Source organism: Anthonomus grandis, chromosome 8 (genome assembly GCF_022605725.1).
Source record: "Anthonomus grandis grandis chromosome 8, icAntGran1.3, whole genome shotgun sequence".
Lineage (NCBI taxonomy): Eukaryota > Metazoa > Arthropoda > Insecta > Coleoptera > Curculionidae > Anthonomus > Anthonomus grandis.
In genome coordinates this window covers 3,936,720-3,955,151 of record NC_065553.1, presented here as the reverse complement: position 1 = coordinate 3,955,151, position 18,432 = coordinate 3,936,720, and the positions used below count along the sequence as shown (strand labels likewise).

The 18,432-nt window shown below is 34.2% G+C and overlaps 1 protein-coding gene across 4 annotated transcripts in view; it reads right to left on the bottom strand.

Moving 5' to 3' along the window:
* Positions 1–2,721: 2,721 nt before the first annotated feature.
* Positions 2,722–18,432, bottom strand: part of LOC126740022 (tyrosine-protein kinase Src64B) — a 63,321-nt gene continuing 47,610 nt past the window's right edge. For all 4 annotated transcript variants that reach the window (XM_050445899.1, XM_050445902.1, XM_050445900.1 and 1 more), the window contains exons 3-8: positions 17,496–17,668; positions 17,289–17,434; positions 16,478–16,734; positions 16,292–16,421; positions 16,084–16,234; positions 2,722–15,206 (exon numbers count right to left, since the gene is read on the bottom strand). In XM_050445899.1, the coding sequence (XP_050301856.1) occupies positions 14,565–15,206; positions 16,084–16,234; positions 16,292–16,421; positions 16,478–16,734; positions 17,289–17,434; positions 17,496–17,668 (1,499 nt within the window). In that variant the 3' untranslated portion in view covers positions 2,722–14,564. The remainder of the gene's footprint in view (positions 15,207–16,083; positions 16,235–16,291; positions 16,422–16,477; positions 16,735–17,288; positions 17,435–17,495; positions 17,669–18,432) is intronic.

Sequence of the window (18,432 nt, the reverse complement as noted above, 5' to 3'; positions counted from 1 at the left end):
TGCAATGCCAAATCCACGAATGTGACGTTTTGGAAGGTGGGGGCTAATAAACAGAAAAAATAATAAGCAAGGCATAAACTGTCAAAGTAGATCCTATGTCTCCCAAAAAATGAAATTATTCCGACAAAAATCTGAAGTTTCACATAGTATCAAAACCTTCAAACCCAAATATCTCCAAATCACGATTTTTCACATTGATGGTTTTGGCATTGGGCCGACGTCGGGTGATTAAAATTACTTTTTAGGCTATTTTATTTATTTCATATATCCACATACATAAATATAATACATAACATAGACATACGAAATTTTTGAATTATGCATCTAGATAAGCGAATATCTGCATGTGCTCCTAATTGTTTTTACAAAAAAAAATTAAATAAAATTCATGTTAACCATAAAAAAGAGCCACAATACCGAATATACAAATGAATACACATCATCCTACCCCTAGCCCTAATTAACTTACACAAAAATTCAGCCTAATTGATCAAGCCTGAATTAAATTGAAAATTTAGTTTAAAATTAAACTTATTTTTATGTCTTTTTTAGGCTTTTATGGCAATTTTTCAGGTATCTAAAGTAATTATTTCCCTCTTCTAGGTAATTCAAGTTACTTTTTGTTATTTATCCGGTGTATATTTATCGTAAATTGGTTTATTTCCAGGATTTTGGAGTCCGCTCCTGGTAATACTAGTAATAGTATGTAAAACCATACAAAGATAGCCAATAAATATATACCAGAGCTGTTCGATATTTTGAATTCATATAGATGACAATAATATCACAAACATACAACTTGATGAAAAGCTGGGTATAACAATAACAAAACGGAAATATCCAAAAATCTAAATAAAGTAACGACTAAATCTAGGAATTAATTATTCCTACAAAAGAAGACCTCATGGAAGAACTTTCTAAAGTTAAACGAGAAAATTAATTAATTATGCAGGAAAAAGCTCTTTTGAAAGGCAGCTTTCTCAATGCGGAATACAGAAGTAAAACACAAAATTTAATATTTTATGGCTTGGAAGAAAATGCAACGGTGAACTGGTGCAAAAGCTTTTGGATATTATAAACCTCCAAATTGATTGTCTATTTGCATCTTCTTATGGATGGACTCGGATTATCTAATGAAGGCAAAATACGCCTTCATTAAGCATTTAATGTATCAATTATGCACTAAAAGTGGATGTACTTAAACAGCCTATGGAGCTTAATGGAACCAACCTATACATCTCGCCGGATTACACATCAGAGGATTAACAGAAACAAAAGATTTTGAGATACTATCTTAAAGTTGCCAAACAGAAAAATCAGACCGCTTTCATAAAAAGGAACGTTCTTTTTATAAACAACAAAAAGTTCACAATTGAGCAGTTAGAAAAATCCATCCAATGCCAGACCAATTTAATAGCGTACAACAGGAACCATCTGAAAGCCTCTGGTTCGAAGACGCAAGACGTAAAAACAATTTTTACCTGGTTTAACAATAACTTACTAATGTAGTCTAAATTGTAATCTTAACCGTATCATTAATATATTTTTAATTTAGTTAGGATTATTGTAACCGTCATTGTTAAAAATACATATGTATTTTTTTTTGGTCTACTTCTGATTAAAATGGCTTCGCCATCAGTACCTTTATTCAATGTGGGTGGCTCTTTGCCAGTACACTTTTTAAAGGATTGGTCAGGAAGAGTTTAGTATACGTAATAAATCCAGAGAATTTTTAGTTATATGATAATTGCACTTTAATTTTAATACATAAAAATATTTAATTTGATTTCATGAAGATTTCATTTACTTCGATATAATCATAATTTTTCACTAAGATAAAGTAATTTTTCTCCTTTTTTCGCGTATGTTAAGTTACTTCTTGTTACTATTCCCGTGTATATTTCACATAAACTTGTTTACATCCAGGCATTTTACGAAGATTTCTTTAAGTACCAGGCATTCGAAATAGTTTTGTAAGCAGTTAACGACACTTTGTACATGCGTCTTTTTAACGCTTTTATGGTAATTTTTCAGACGGCTAAAGTAATTGTTACCCTTCAGGTACCTGTTTGTTTTAAGAAACTGTTTGTTGCTATTTCAGGTGTACTTCAAAAGTTTCTTTTAGGAGTTCCAGGCGTTTGGAATTATTTTTCGTCCAATTTATTTTTTTTTTGGGAAAACAGTTCTAACTTTTTTTTTAATTGTTGGAATAAAAGAAGCACTTGAAAATAATTTTTATTTACCTGCGTGGAAGTAAGACTTTTTCATACTGTGATTTTTAAACAGTAAAAAAATGTTTTCAATATATATATTCCATCCACTGGCTATGAGAGGAAGAGAGAAAGAAAACGTGCACGCGCAGGGCTCACTCTTGCTTCTAGAGTAATATACGAACCGTAACTCTCTCTTTCTATCTCCACCAACTCATATCTCCTTCTCAACTACTGTTCGCCTCGCCCGATCACACTTTTCGTAACGCTTTCGCTCGCTTACTCCCCAACTCAAGGGTGCATAAAGAAGTTTTAGTTCAAAAACTATTTATTATTATTATTACTATTCTCGACTATAGCTGCGAGCGGGTAAAATGTTTATAATTGCCTTGATTTTTTCCAGGTCAATGATCTTGTAAAACCATACTTCGATGAAATATATTCTTTGAAAATTTATCGATACAATAAAGTATAAGGAATAATATCTGTATTAAATAAAACACATTAGAAGTTATCTCAAGAGTAGCACATCTTTATTTATTTGTCTTTTATATACAAAAAAAAATGGGTTCTTATACAATTCGTATGAAAAAATAGGAATACACATTAAAAATATCGGGTATAATACGCTAATGGCATTCGCCTTACATATTGCCGCAAAAATATGGAATTTTTAATTAAGTACTTGTTCGATGAAGAAAAAAAACTTACATTGTATAAAAATATGTATAAAGGGATATTGCAATTATATATAAATACATGATTAAAAGATTACTGAGTTGCCTACTTAACTAAACTCCTAGAATACAATATAACGAATACTCTCAACAAAATTTGAAAAAAAAAAAACAAAACACATGCACAATATATAAAATCAGGTTAATATAGGAAAACACATTTAAACAAAAAAAGCTCGAATGACTGGAGAAAACAAAATAAAAAAACAATGAGTTATTGCACTAAAAAGTAAACAAAAGTGTATTAAATACCTTCAGTTTACAATTCTAGCGTAAGAAAATGGCACTAAAAGTCAAAGAATTACGAGTAAAACGGCCCTAGTAAAACCATCATTAACTAGATAAAATTTGATCCATTATAGATTCAGTTTTTTTTTCTTTAAAATACTGTAAACCCATAAATTACGTCATATATTAAGGGTAGAGAGAGACGTGACTTCAAATGTGTACATGCTTAATTTCCAAGATACAAAGTATTTAAATTAAAAATTAGAAAAAGACAGATATATATGACGGAACCATTCTTCTTCTATCTACAGTGTGACCCATTTGTTTTCGGGTCACCCTGTTAAAAAGTTCATTTTTGGTGCGATTTTGCTCGGGTTTTTTTTAAATGTTAGGTCCAGAAAAACTGCATCATTATAACAAAAAAAATTCTACCATGCAAATTCCAAGGCATACTAATGTCAGTTTTTAAGGGCCAAATTTTAAGAAACCATGCTAGGCATTTTTTTAGCAAAAAATTGTGCACACCACTGGATTCGGCCTTATACCAAATTTCACCAAAAAATATTAAATAATAACAATTTTATGATAAAAAAAAGAAATGCGCTTTACTTCTAAATTGTGTCTAAAAATTATTGAAATATTGAATTGTCACATTTGCCATCTAACTGTCAAAAGTGGTAATAGAACGTGTTTAGATAGTATTAGTAATCATGGAAAATTTAAATTTAAGAGAAAAAATTGAAATTGTTCGTCTTCTTGGTGGTAACACGCGTTCGATGAGAGAAGCTGCCAGAGAATCTAATATTAGGCATCCTGATAGACCAGTAAGTCTAAGTACTGTGCAACGTGTTAATAAAATTTTCAATGAAACAGGATCTGTTTCGAAAAATCTACTTAAAAATAGACATAATGGACGGCGTGGGCTCAGAAGAAATGAAAATTACATTTTGGAATATTTTAACGGCAATCCTCGAAGTAGTGTCAGAACGGCTAGTTTGGTCCTTAACATCCCCAGAAAAAGTATAAGAAAATGTTTGCAAAAAAATAACATAAAAGCATTTAAGCCAATATTTTTACACACCTTAGAGGATGGTGACCAGGCAAGAAGATTAGAGTTTTGCTATTGGCTTCAGGGAGAATATTTAAACAACAGAAACTTTCTAGACGAAAATCCTTTTTAGCGATGAAGCCACTTTTACTGTGGTAAATGGCGTAGTCTCCAGTCAAAATTGCCGCCACTGGTCCGTGCAGAATCCAGAATTTATAATAAATGCAAGGAAGTTTGGTGTGGAATACTAAGCGACAAAATTATTGGCCCTTTAATGGTAATTTAACAATTGAATTTTTTAATTTTCTTGAGAATGAATTTTCGAACGCATTAGAAGATTTACCCTTAAGATATCACCTTAATTTGAAGTTTCAATTAGATGGATGTCCTGTCCATAATGCTCGTTTAGTAAGAGACTGGTTAAATCAACATTTTGAAAACTGTTGGATAGGACGAAACAGTCCTTTCGTTGAGTGGCCACCGAGATCCCCTGACTTAACGCGACTCGATTTTTTTCTCTGGGGCTTACTTAAAGAAAAAGTGCACAAATCAAGACCTCAAAATTCAGAAGATCTACAAGTCGGAATAATTCAGGTTTGTTCAGAAATTACTCCAGAGCAAGTCCGTAAAGTTATTTTAAATGTAGGCAAAAGGAATGTAAAAGGCATAGAAAACAATGGTGGATTATTAGAAATTTCAAGAATTTAGTAGTGGTTAATTTTTAATTTTTTTGTTTGTTGTTTTTATTTTATTTGTATTTATTTTTGTTAGTTTATTGTTTGTTTTTATTTGTATTTAGTTTGGAATTGTTATTTGCTTGTATTATCTTTGTTCAATTTGTTTTTTTCATGGCTATCTACACATTTTTAAATGTAAATAAATGCATAATTTCCCTTTTTATTTTTTGCTATAAAATTGTTATTACTTAATATTTTTTGGTGAAATTTGGTATAAGGCCGTTTTGGGGGATACCGAATCCAGTGGTGTGCACAATTTCTTGCTAAAAAAGTGCCTAGCATGGTTTCTTAAAATTTGGTCTTTAAAAACTGACATTAGTATGCCTTGGAATTTGCATGGCAGAATTTTTTTTTTGTTATAATGATGCAGTTTTTTTTGAACCTAACATTTAAAAAAAACCCGAGCAAAATCGCACCAAAAATAAACTTTTTATCAGGGTGACCCGAAAACAAATGGGTCACACTGTATAAGAAGGCGTTTTAAAATTCCGATATTTCGTTTTCAAGAAAAGTTTAAATATGTTCGAAGAGACCATCTTTGTCTCACACATAGTTTTCTCTATCAGTTGTACCGAGTCATCACAATAGAGAAAGCTTGAAGATGCCAAGGTGAACGAGACCGAATTATGACAAGTATAATATGTAAGACAGAGATAGACATATAAGTATTTAAATTGTTTTTCTATAGAAACATCTGTTTTTTTCTAATAAGTGTTTCATGCCACGGTATTTAGTGGGCCGAAAGGTGGCAAAAAAAGCAGCACCGTATTGATAAAAATAAAGTTTTTTTTTTAAATTGCCAAAATTCATATGAGGTAATTTAACCTTAATAAACAAATAAATCAAATTTTACCCGAAAAAAAAACTACACAATATACGCTAGAACTGTTTCGTCACTAAAACTACAACTACATAACCTAACATACAGGAAGGAGTAAAAAACGTTTGGCATTCTTAAGTTTAAGGTGGACCAATGATTTTTTATGCAGGAGGTGGTTAAATTTAAAAATAAAAAAAAATGAAGCCGTTTTTTTTTCAACGTTCCTACAAGTTATAGGGTGTCTCACAGAAGTTTTCACAGGTCTAGAGAGTATCCTATGGAAAATTATCCGATTGTTTTACGAGTATAATTAGGCGGAAATGTCAGTTAAAGATGGGATAATATTTAAAGTAATTGGGCAGTAGTTGGGAGAGGGATTTTTTAAACGCCTGAGTTTAAAGATTTCGTTTTTGGTATGGGATTTGTGATCAATCAATTTAATTCTATTAAAAGTTTACTAAAAAAAAACAATATTCTCTTGCTGAAATCCTGTATTTTAAAATTAAAAAGATAAGTACCGGCCCATTTCAAATGAACCTTATGAGATCCAAAGAATAAATTTTTGCAGTACTTATTAAAAATCAGTTACGAAAACTGTGTCAAAAGAACGACAGAAGTTCGCTCTCTATATAAAATCGGGATTTCCCAAGTGATAAGCTCTATCCCTCTTTTACGGAACACCCTGTATTTTCTACACTCCTACATTACGAATACGAGCTACAAAAAATCCCTGCTTCAGTTTTTCTCGAGACAAAACTCCTACCGTAACGTGCCTACATTCTAAAAAAGGTATAAAGTGACATAGTATATATACAATGATGATGAAATAAATGTGGGATATAAAAATTGTATTTTTGGGAGCAGCGGAATGAGTTTAATTTTATATGGGAATAGATAGAAGTAACTATTACATTTTTTTAAGGTAATGATGCGCTTGTAATCGTTTTTAGCTTAGTATAGTGTGTGGTTTTGTAAAGGGGGAGGGATAGAAAGGGCGGAGGGAGTGATTTTCCTACCTAAAGTAGAAAAATATGACATTCTTCTTAATCATTTTGTGGAACTGTATTAACCTTAATCACTGACTAAAACACTATAGTCTTTTTGACTAAATATAAGAGGATTAATAATAATCTCAAAACAATGATGGTATTAATAAAATAAATGCCACTAACCGTTATATCGGTCAGTAAACGGAATTTGTTCTATTTACAAATGGCAGAATTATGTTATTTTTAAATTGGGAGGGAGTTTGGTTTTCTTTGGCTTACTACAACAATAATATGTTTCTTAGGATAGTAAATATGATTCGGATGTCTACTGTATTTAGTGCAGGTTATCCTACAGTAAACAAAACATTATCAGAGTTTTTAAGATAAAATATTCAAACTTAGTCGCAAAATTGCGTAATTTGGTGATTATTAAAAATATCGTCCAAAAATTTTTAAAATTGGAATATTTGAACTATGACAAAAATAAGGTAGGGTGATTCCGGGAGAGGCTGACCGGAGATCTAGTTCTTAATTTATATACGCGACGGCTGTGACACGACAGTATCGTGTAAAAGATGCACGCAGGGTTTTCATTTCAAAGCTATTGTTATTTATCCTGTGAAATATCGGTCTCTAATAAGTCGCAAAATTTGTTCACATACACATATACGATTATTAGCTCTAGTGGTTTCATATTATAGCTGTGGCTTCTGCAAGAGTCTAGGCGTTTACTTAACCTAAATGGACCTTTAATATGGGGATGGCGAGTTATGGACCAATACTTCTTCTTCTTCGTGTACCGTCAGCTGGGGTTGCGCTATCAACAAGCTATGTGCACTTGATTTGCAGCTGCACGGAAAAGTTTATTGGACATCATTGAGAACCAACCATTCTCTAAGGTTTCTCAGTCATGAAGTTCTTCTTCTACCCCGACAACGCCTTCCCTAAATTTTTCTCTCTATAATATTTGCAACAATTGGTATTTTGAGCCTCTAATAATGTCTTCTTTAAAATATTTGAGATTCTTTTTCTTTAGCGTTTAATAAAATTCTTCTTCTTTATTCATACGACGCAGCACTTCGACTCTGCCGACCCACGAAATCGGTAACATGCAACGATAGCAGCATCTTTCACAGGCTCATCAGTTTGTTTATTTCAGCTGTCTAAAGGATCTATGCTGCCACTCCATATAATGGAGTAGAAAATATATAGCACTGAAGTATTCTTGTTCTTAATTTTAAGTTTATGTCTTTGCTCCAAAGAAACTTCTTAAGTTTGATAGAACATTGTCTAGCTATTTCAATTCTGGATTTTATTTATTGTTTACTGTTTAGCAGTTTCGTCCATTAATGTGCCTAAATAGTTGAACTCTTTCAATTGGAATGTCATCAATTTTTAAGTTGACGTCTGTATTTTGTTGTTTTGTGATAACAATATACTTTGTTTTCTTCAAACTCATATTGAATTTACAAGAGTCATTTATTCTTTGCAGCCGATTCAGCAGATCTTTAATGTTGTCTGTTGTTACTGCTGTATCTTCGGCATATCTAAAATTTTTAACGTTATTCCTTCGTCTCCAAGAGGAGCTACAAGAGGAGAAGGAGACGAAGACATTGTTCACTCTAAACGTTGAAAAGGAGTGGACATAAAATACACTTTTGCCGAAGACCATGCTGTTTTTCTATAATAGTATACATATTGCCAATTTTTATGATAAAATGCATACCTAAATAGATTTTGATGTTTTTTTTTCGGTATACAGGAAAAAAAATTCCGGTGGGCGAGGAAAACTCGATCAAAGCTATTAGAGCAGTAGAAGATAAGGTAATACTCCCATTTAAGTCAATGCTGCAGCCAAATCTTTAAACATACAACAGCCCACAAACTACTATGAAACTCGTCTAAAGTGATAAAATGTTAATAAGGCAGCTATACAACCGTCTTCATTGTTGGGGATAGAAAATAAAGCAAAAATCGTCAACCACATAAGAAAAAACTGCAAAATCGAAAAATCAATCCTTGTCGAAATTCTGTTCCGAAAATGACGTACGGACTAGCAGGGACCTTGAAAATAAATCGTAATTTCAATCGTGTAAGTAAAAATGGCTGGATATGATTGGTTGCGTTCATTCTTATTTCGTAATCATTCGCTTCCTATAAGAAAATCGGCAGGTGTATCCGTTGCTCGACCACGGGGTAGAAACAAAAATGATGTAAATGATTATTTCAACTCTCTTCGAATAATCTGGAAGAAAACAAACCTCGAAACATTTTTAACAAAGACGAAACTGGTTTAAAATAATTGAACACCAAAGTGAAGTACTGACAACAAAGGGGTCTAAAAGTGTAACGAACATCATCTCTGGAGAAAAAAGATCAAACTATATCGATTTTGACTTGGGTAAGTAAAAAGAGAACATTTTTACCTCCCTATTGCAATATGAAGGGAAAAACTCTAAGAGAAGAGTTTACAAGTGTGACTATCTCAAAAATCAGCTTATGTAAATTGTGAGCTTTTCTTGGACTGGCTAAAACCACATTTCTTGCAAGGAAAAGCCCACTAGAAAAGTATTGCTCCTTTTAAACGCATATACATCACACACAAGCTACTTAGAGAATATAGAGTTTGCTGAAAAAAATTAAATCATTTTAATGAGCCTGTAATCACATACTTCTCACTGGCTGCAGACTTTAGATTTAATTTTTTAAATGACTCAAATATAATTTTTCTGGATCGTGTTTCATGGTGATTTTTCATATGACTTGAAAAAAAATTAATCGATTTCAGTTTAGAACCTCACTAAACACAACTCGGTCGAAACCTGCCTGTGTTGACAATGCTACAAAAGGCTTCGATGCATGTGATGTGATTCCTCTCAATACATATGCAATTCCAGATTATGTCTATATGTCAGAAGAAACGCGTGAAAATAAAGCAATCTCAAAAGTAATTTTAATCAATTCAGCACATCGAAAGATACGCCCGTTCCTTTCAAGCTACCCTAAGGCTACAAATCACCTACCAAAGAAACTTTTTCATCGCAGCTCGGTCCTCCTAAATTGACACCATCGAAGATGCTTCAAAAACTCGCAAAACGCTCAAAACGCAAAAAGAAGATATTACTATTTCAACTATTCAAAGCTCTATCGACAATACTGAAAAGAAGAAGAATTAAAGAAAGGAATCCGATGAAAAGACCTTCAAGGTATTCGAAAAATCCAATTAAATTAATAAAAGACGTGGACCCAAGCCCGAAGATAATTTAACATCTCATTCAACTCTAATGACCTTGTGCACAAAGACGATGATAACTTTGTGGAAGAGTGGCATGAAAATGAATGTATAGGTTATATGGAGAACTTCAATAAGAGTCACGAAAAAGAAGACTGGATTAGGTATTTAACTCGTTTTCATTATTTTAGATATGAAAGCAAATGTGATTACTACGGAACGAGAGGAGAAATAACCAAAGCAAACAAAATTTAGTAGAAAGTTTTTAAAAAGGAAAAGTTTCACTTTTAAGTTGTTAATGTTAGTTTTTTAATGTTAGTCACCATATATGTTACCACATATATGTTGCAATAAAATGTATTTCTCAAGGTGTTTGTTTTCATTTAAAACTATTTCTAAATGTTCACATCACTCCCGATTGTATGGTCCATTTCACCCTTACACTACTTCAAATAAACCATTGTATAAAAAATTTAAAACATTAATAACAATAATAAGTATTATCTTTGCTTGAACAAATTTTGTATGCATATTTTTTTATTTCTACTAATACTCTTTAAGTACGATTTACCAAGCTTAGAAAAAACCGGGTCCATCTCTCCCAGGCTTACCCTAAATTATGTAAATTGCAGTCTAGTTTAATTTTTTTTCTGCTGTAATTATGTAATTGTATCTTCGTGGCACCCAAAGGGTCCCTGGGAAAGGACCCTTTATATATACAAATATAAGGTACTGTTGGGTAATAAGGCCGGGCAGGTAATAAAGCCAAAGTTATCCCAACGGATACCTTAATATTCTGTGGTCCTAGTGGCACCATCTAGGTGTAGACAGATCTAACACAAAACAGTTGGCGCTTTGCGAGCTACATTTACCTACATTCCTCCATTTACCTACATGCACGTGTTTAAAAATTTGGAAGTGTTTTCGTGCCCGTGTTGTAAAAAATACCTGCAAAAGGTGAGTAACATTTTTTGGTAGTTTGATTAGAGTATTGTTACGCTGAGTATTGTACGCTGGCAAAAGTCTTAAAAAAATAATCCCATTACTTATATATTTTTTACTTACTTATATATTTTTTTAAAGAAATTTCCCACCTTATCTCAATGCAATGAGCTCCCGGCCTTATTGCCTGCCGAAATGGTTACCTTTAAGTTTCTAGCCAGGTAATAAGGCCTATTACAAGATGGTCTAAAAGTTGTTTTTCCATGTAGGATTCCTGCGGAAGTCTTAGAAAATAGTTTTTTATACCAACGTGTCAGCAACAGTTACAGCGCGGAGCAGTTTTCTAGCTTAGGTAAGTATTATAGCTGTAGCTATAATGTTCCGGCCATATTATCTGTCTCCTACATACGCAGTAGAAAATACTTTTTTATTTTTCAGTTATGGGGAAAAAAAATCGAGGAATACGAGCAAATTGGACCGAAGAAATGATGGAAGAGGCCCTTCAGCTATTAAGGAGTGGTCGGTCTCAAGAATGGGTGGAACAGCAATCTGGGATTCCGCGTCGTACCTTAAGGAATCACCTTAAATCCGGTTCCTCAAACAGGTCATTGGGAGCAAAACCAGTATTAAATATGGAACAGTAAACCGACTTAGAAAGGAAAATATTGAGATTTTCTAGCAGAGGCTTTCCGTTAACTTCGAAAGTTTTACGCCGAAGTGTTTTAAATTATTGTGAGAAAATGAGCGTTTAACATAAATTTAACCGGGAAAAAAAATTGGCGGGTAAAGAATGGTACCGTGCCTTTCTAAGACGTCATCCACAAATAGCTCAACGCAAAGCACAGCAATTAAATCCTGCCCGAGCTCAGAAATTGAATCATTTCATTGTAAATGATTATTTTGATAAATTGGATGCTCTGCTGTGTAGAACCGGATTAAAACATAGCCCCGAAAAAATTTACAACATGGATGAGAAGGGTTGCAGATTAACCCTTCATCACCAGCAGCTAGTACTAGCCCAAAAAGGTGCCAAAAGAGTGCACTTAGTGGCGCCTGAACATGCGGAAAACGTCACAGTAGTCGCTTGTGCAAATGCCCTAGGCCATGTCATACCACCTATGATTTTATTCAAAGGGCAACGTGGAAAACCTTGCTATTCTGATGGTTTACCAGCAGGCTCAGCTGTACACATGACCGCAAAGGGCAGCATGACGACTGAGATATTTATCAAATGGCTGGAGCACTTCTCACAATTTATGTCTTCCCCTCCAACAATTTTAATTTTTGATGGAGCGTCAAGTCACCTAGATGAGTCCATTGCTGAAAAGGCAGAAACTTTAGGAATTGAGCTTTTATGCCTACCCAGTAATACGACTCACGAGCTCCAGCCAATGGACAAATCCGTTTTCCGGTCTTTTGAATCCCACTGGGATCAACAGCTTCTTGAATATTGGAGTCAACATCCTGATAGAAGGTTGAGTAAAGAGAGATTTTCTGATGTATTCACGCCAGTCTAGGGAAAGTGCATGACTATTAATAACATCTGCAATGGTTTTAGATCAACTGGTATCTACCCGTTCAGTAGAAACGCCATTCCTGAACATGCATTCGCCCCAAGTCTTCCAACTCATCGTGGTCAAAATATTGCAGCTGAAAATAGTGAGGAAAGTGCCATAGTAAGGGAAGAACTTTGGGATTCGGAAGATGATATTCCATTAGCAACATTATTTAAGACAACTAAGGATAATTCAACAGTACATTCCAGTACCAGCCCTGCAGATCAGTCTCAGTCTCAATCAACTCAGTCAGAAGATTTAGCTGAAAAAGGAGAAACTTCACATCAAAACTCTTTCTCTGAAGTTTTAGTTACACCTGATATGGCACCAATAAAAACCTCCAATCGAAGAAAGGCTTTGAATTATCGTGCTCAAGAGGTCAAAAGGCACATATTTAAGGATCGTAGTTCTGGTAAGAAGGTTACCAATATCTCAAAAAAGGGTTCTGTTATGAAGAGGAAGTCCGCCAATACGCCAACTACGAGCCTTTCAGCTGTATGGATGTGTTCTGTTTGCCTGCTTGACTTTGTAGCCGATATGAGAGCATGTTCATCTTGTGGTACTTGGGTTCACGAAGAATGTGTTGGACTAACAGTTGAAGATAAAGAAGCATTTATTTGCCCTGAATGCATGCCCTGAGGAAATTTTTAAAAATCGGCCTTATTACCTGCTACAAATTTTACTCCGTGGCCATATTACCTGCCTATGCTGGTAATAAGGCCAAAAGAGTTGTTTTTATTTTTTTGCATTATGAATGTTTAAAAATTCTTGTTTTCATTTTTTAGTTATGTTTTTTAAAAGAATACATGTTGATTTATCTTTTGTATCTTACTTTGTAATAAAAATATTTTTTATTTGGTTATAACAAAAATATTTTTCTTAACCCGGCCTTATTACCCAACAGTACCTTACTAAAAGAGTTAAATTACTGAATTGCCTGTTATTGAAATTGATTAATTATTTGTCGCAAAATCTGTTTAATATGCAAGAGTTGTCTTAATAATGAAATTTCTACAGGTTTCCAAAATATCTGAAAAATTCAAAGATATTTTGAAAAATTCACTGTTCAATTCAATTTAACCGAATTACCAAAAACTTTTAACCATTTCTGTGTTTAGGTCATATTTAGTTGTAAATTGTAGTAAGCTCGTAGAAAAATCCTCCCGAAATTAAAACGTTCCCTAACGATTATTGTTCTGAAGACTAGCCGACCACTTGATTAAACAACTAAAAATTAAGAAATAAAAATATCACAAACACAGTGAAGAAGTGAAACGCAACGGAACAAAATCGAAAAGCACTCTACATCAAACTTGGAACGGTTTCTTTAGAATAATATTTAATTATTGTTCGTTTCTACTCTAAAGTGAGATCCTTCGGTTTTTTATTTGAAGTTTTACCAAGGGTTTGTCGAGTTTGGGCCAATTTGGTGTCATGTGTAATTAACTTATAGATTGATTTGAACGAAAAACATTGAAAGAATCATATGAAATTTATCACATTTTTGCCCTGATAAATGAAAGACTCTAAGTGCTACTAGTCCATTCGCTAAGAACAAGTAACAAAATTTAGTGGGATGGCTGAAAAGCATCTCATTTTATGTTTTTTTGCGATGTTGAACACAATTTTGATAATTATTTTTTCAGATCAGAACAGGCAAAAAAAAAAGTGATAAACAATTTAATTGTTTGAATGCAAGTAACTCGAAAAGGATTGATCGAACCTAACTGCATAATGGCTAATTCTATAGTGTACAATGGTAAATCCTGCAGACTTTTTACTCTTAGGTCATGCAACATATAACATTTGAGGGCTAAGAATTTCTCAAAATGGCTATTTTGCACATACAGCTTTCTTATTTACGAGGGCAAAAAAATACGCGCACTAAACATAATAAAAAACTACTGTACACCGGCACATGCGAAAACCCCCATTTAACATGTAAGTCAGTCTTTACATATGGAATATTGATAGCTTAAGCCTGTCCACTGCACCAAATTAACCTCAAAAACAACCTCCCCAAACGAAAACATCGACTCAAAACCCTATCTTACCGTATCGACCTTTAATCGGGCACCTCTCTGTAAGGCACCTCACTCGTCACATTAAACCTCTCGAAATAATGCGTAAGGAACTCGAATGTCGGTCTCGCTTCCGCGATCGTATCCCAACACTTCAACATAATCTGATAGATTTCGTCGGGTAAATTATGCGAAGTCGGTTTCGGCATACGATATCCCTGCTCGACCAGCTCGATCACTTCCCTACCGTGCATTCCCGGATAAGGAACCTGACCGTAAGTAAACAGTTCCATCAGTAATATACCGTAAGACCACACGTCCGATTTAATCGAGAACTTTCCGTAAACTATGGCTTCCGGAGCGGTCCATTTAACCGGGAACCTGCTGCCTTGTTTCGGGCAATACTCGTTGTCCTCGATCACCCTAGCCAAACCGAAATCGCAAATTTTCGCGATGTTATTTTCGCCGATCAGCACGTTGCGGGCGGCCAAGTCTCTGTGAATCAGCTGCTTGGACTCGAGGTATTCCATACCGGAGGCTACTTGAAACGCTATGTAGATCAGGTCTTCGAATTCTAACAGTTTGCCCTCGTCTTTACGGAGGAAATCGAGTAGGCTGCCTTTCGACATGTACTCTTGGACTATGTAGACTGGTTCTTGTTCGCTGCATATGCCGTAAAGGGCCACCTGGAATCACATTTATTTCGTAAATATAGAAATTCGAGTTCAAAAGGTTTTTATTTGCCCAAAAAACAAGAAATGTATTACTTAGACAAATAAGGAACATTTTATAATTATGGATAATCGATAGATGAAATTATCACAAATATAAATCGGTGCGAAATGACCCTACAACTTAAAAAATCTGAAACCAGGTAGAAAAGAAGATATTTCAGTCTACTCACGAACAGGACGGTATTGACTTGAGCCTATTAAAAAATAAAACTGTAGATTGAGTAAAAACCGTGCTATTTAGATTGGTGTGCGGAAAATCAATCCAATAACTGCAATCAATAATACTTAACTTATCAGTGAAATACAAAATTAAAAAGTGATACGAATTTAAGTTAATTAACACAAAACATACTATATATCAATGTTCCACCCAGTCAACTATTATACTTAACACCGTTTGAACAGCAACAAAGCTTTTTGACGAGATGTGGTAGAATGCCGCTCTATAAGAAACTTGTCTTTATTTCTAGTCAAATGGCACATGCCCGGATCAAAGAGTGATAGATGAAAATATATCATTTTTACGTCTGTTAGACATAGATAAAATTAAGAATAGAGTAACGTGCCCTCTAAATGGAATGTTGAAATAGGACCAAAAACACGAGTTCTGAATTAAAATATCCCGCCGTGAGGGAGCTACCCTCCACCATTAGTTTGAGCATACAGATCATAAAGAAAGTTATATACATCATTTGCATCTACTGAACTATCTACCAATGATGTTATTTTATCTAATCGAATGTCAACACATCAAAAAGATTTTTGACTCTTTTTGTTAATTACTACCTAAAAATTCTTTATTTCTCCTTTAAACCTCATTAAAACTTACCAGTCTTTTATGACGGAATTTTTTCATGATAGCCGCCTCTTGTAAGAAAGCTTGCGTGGACATGGTGCCCTCTCGTAATGTCTTTACCGCCACCTCATACTGATTCTTCCATTTTCCAAAGAAAACTTCTCCAAAATTGCCACGACCAAGCCTAAATAAAAACCGCACATTAATTCCCATTTAGTATCTTTAAACCCTTTAAGTTTACCTTCGCAACAATTGAATCTCATCCCTAGATATCTCCCATTTATCTCTGTAAGTCGGTGCAAGATCCCACATAGTGGGTTCAGGTTTCCTACATGGTTTGGATAAAACATGGCACAACCCAAGAGCATTTTCTACAATAAAACAAATAATTAAACAAAATAATAACATTTTTTCAATCACTACTTACTGCTATAAGCAAGCACTAGCTCGGGCAAGGACTCGTAAGTCTTATTGGTAGAAATGTAAAAGCCTCCGTTGTCCAGCGGTTTGATTTTGTAATGTTTCACGTGGTAACCGCGATGCACTTCCCAATCTTTCACGGAGAGAGAGTAACCGTTAGGGTTATGTTCCGAGGGACGGATCAGAAAAGTGCCTCGAGGTTGACTTTCGTCGCCCAGTAGGAGTTTTTCTGCTTCTTTCCGGGAAATGTTCTCAAAGAACCAACTGTAATTTGAAAGAGAATAAGAAGTTTTACGTATATTATTACTAATTCAGAGTGGACACAAAATGCTCAATCTTTAAAAACCAAGAGCCTGAGTTTATTTCAACCAATTAGATTAACCATACATTAAGAAATTCATAGGCAAAGCGTTAAAGTAAAGAGAGAACCAAAATGCTTCATTGATTCCTGGCGTATTGCATTTTCTGAGAGAGGAAATGCAATAGGTACCTTACAGTTCATCCATATCTATATTCAATTTACCAATAGACGGTCAATGTAGAAATGTAATTGACTGGTGACTTAATACAATGGTTTTCGCATCCAAGACCTTTGAGTGCCAGGCCGGTATAAGCTTTGATAACTCCTTTTAATGTTTGTATACTATTGGGTTTTTCGAGTAGAAGACGTCTTTAAATAAAAACATATTGATGTCAAATGCCAATAATCGTCATTCCGTTACTTTATTTTCTTTTGCTCATAACAGTTTCCTTTTTGGCTTTCCATATACATTTAGCCTATGGTTTTTAGAATAATTTAGTACTTTTGTATAACTTACTCTTCACTCTCCACGCTCAGCTCCGGAGCCACAAAGTTGCCTGGAATAAATCCTTTATGGCCAGTAATGAGATGCTCGACAAACAGCCAATCCTGGTCAGATTCGTCGAGAACTTCCATGCGGTCTCCTTTGTCGAAGGAAAGATCCTAAATGTTGGAAAAAAAATGAGTGAGAACCTTAATTTAGTCCTTGTTTTGTTACACTAACCTGTGAGTCCCTAGCTTCATATTTATAAACTCCCACGACAATCTTCGGTCGAGTTGGGGTGACTGGTGTCTGTATCACTGGATGTATCGGTTTTGGCAGTTTGCTCGCGGGAGCGTGTGTTGTCGGAGCCCTTATTACGTCTGTGTTAATTTCGGTTTTGTAAACTGGGTATCCTGAAATGCAAAAGTTTGTAACTAATGAAATTTATGAAGTATAATCAGAGTCCACTACAAATATCAATTATTTATTTACTTTACTACTGGATAATGTCAATGAAGTGAACTTCAATCATGTATCTTAACTAAAATTGATTTTTCAAAGCAAAATATCGAATAAATTCATTCGCTTGCATTTCATGCAACAATATTAATTTCCGAAGCCAACTGTCGCGCAAACAAAACTCGAGGCCATCATACCCCCGTATTATCTCTAATGACCGAAGATTGAATGTATTTTAAGTTACTTGGCCTATTTTTACTAATCCACTTGTGTGACTTCTGTAATTTTATACAGGCTGCTTTCCCAGGTATTAATACATAAAGGTCGATTTGTGTGTTATTAAGGAGACGTGCGTGTACTTATTTAAACTTGTTTAGATATTTTCCAGTCCATTGACATTGGATGCGGTATTTGGATTTTGCGGTACAATAACTGTCATAGATATTATGATTCTAAATCTCTGTTGTTATCTTGAGTGAAGAAAAAACAAAGATAGGGAAGAAAAAGAAAACACAGAAGACACCTGGAAACTTGTATTTTATTATTCGTTTGACAAATGGCGTCAAAGAGACATTATGTCCAATTTCAAATAAAAAAAATTAGATGAGAAGAAGCAAACACCCAAAAGATTTGATGAATGAAGCAATGAACCAAATCAGAAGAACGCCATAAACAGGCTTTCCAGAGAATTTGGAATACAGAATAGTCTGGAAAGGTA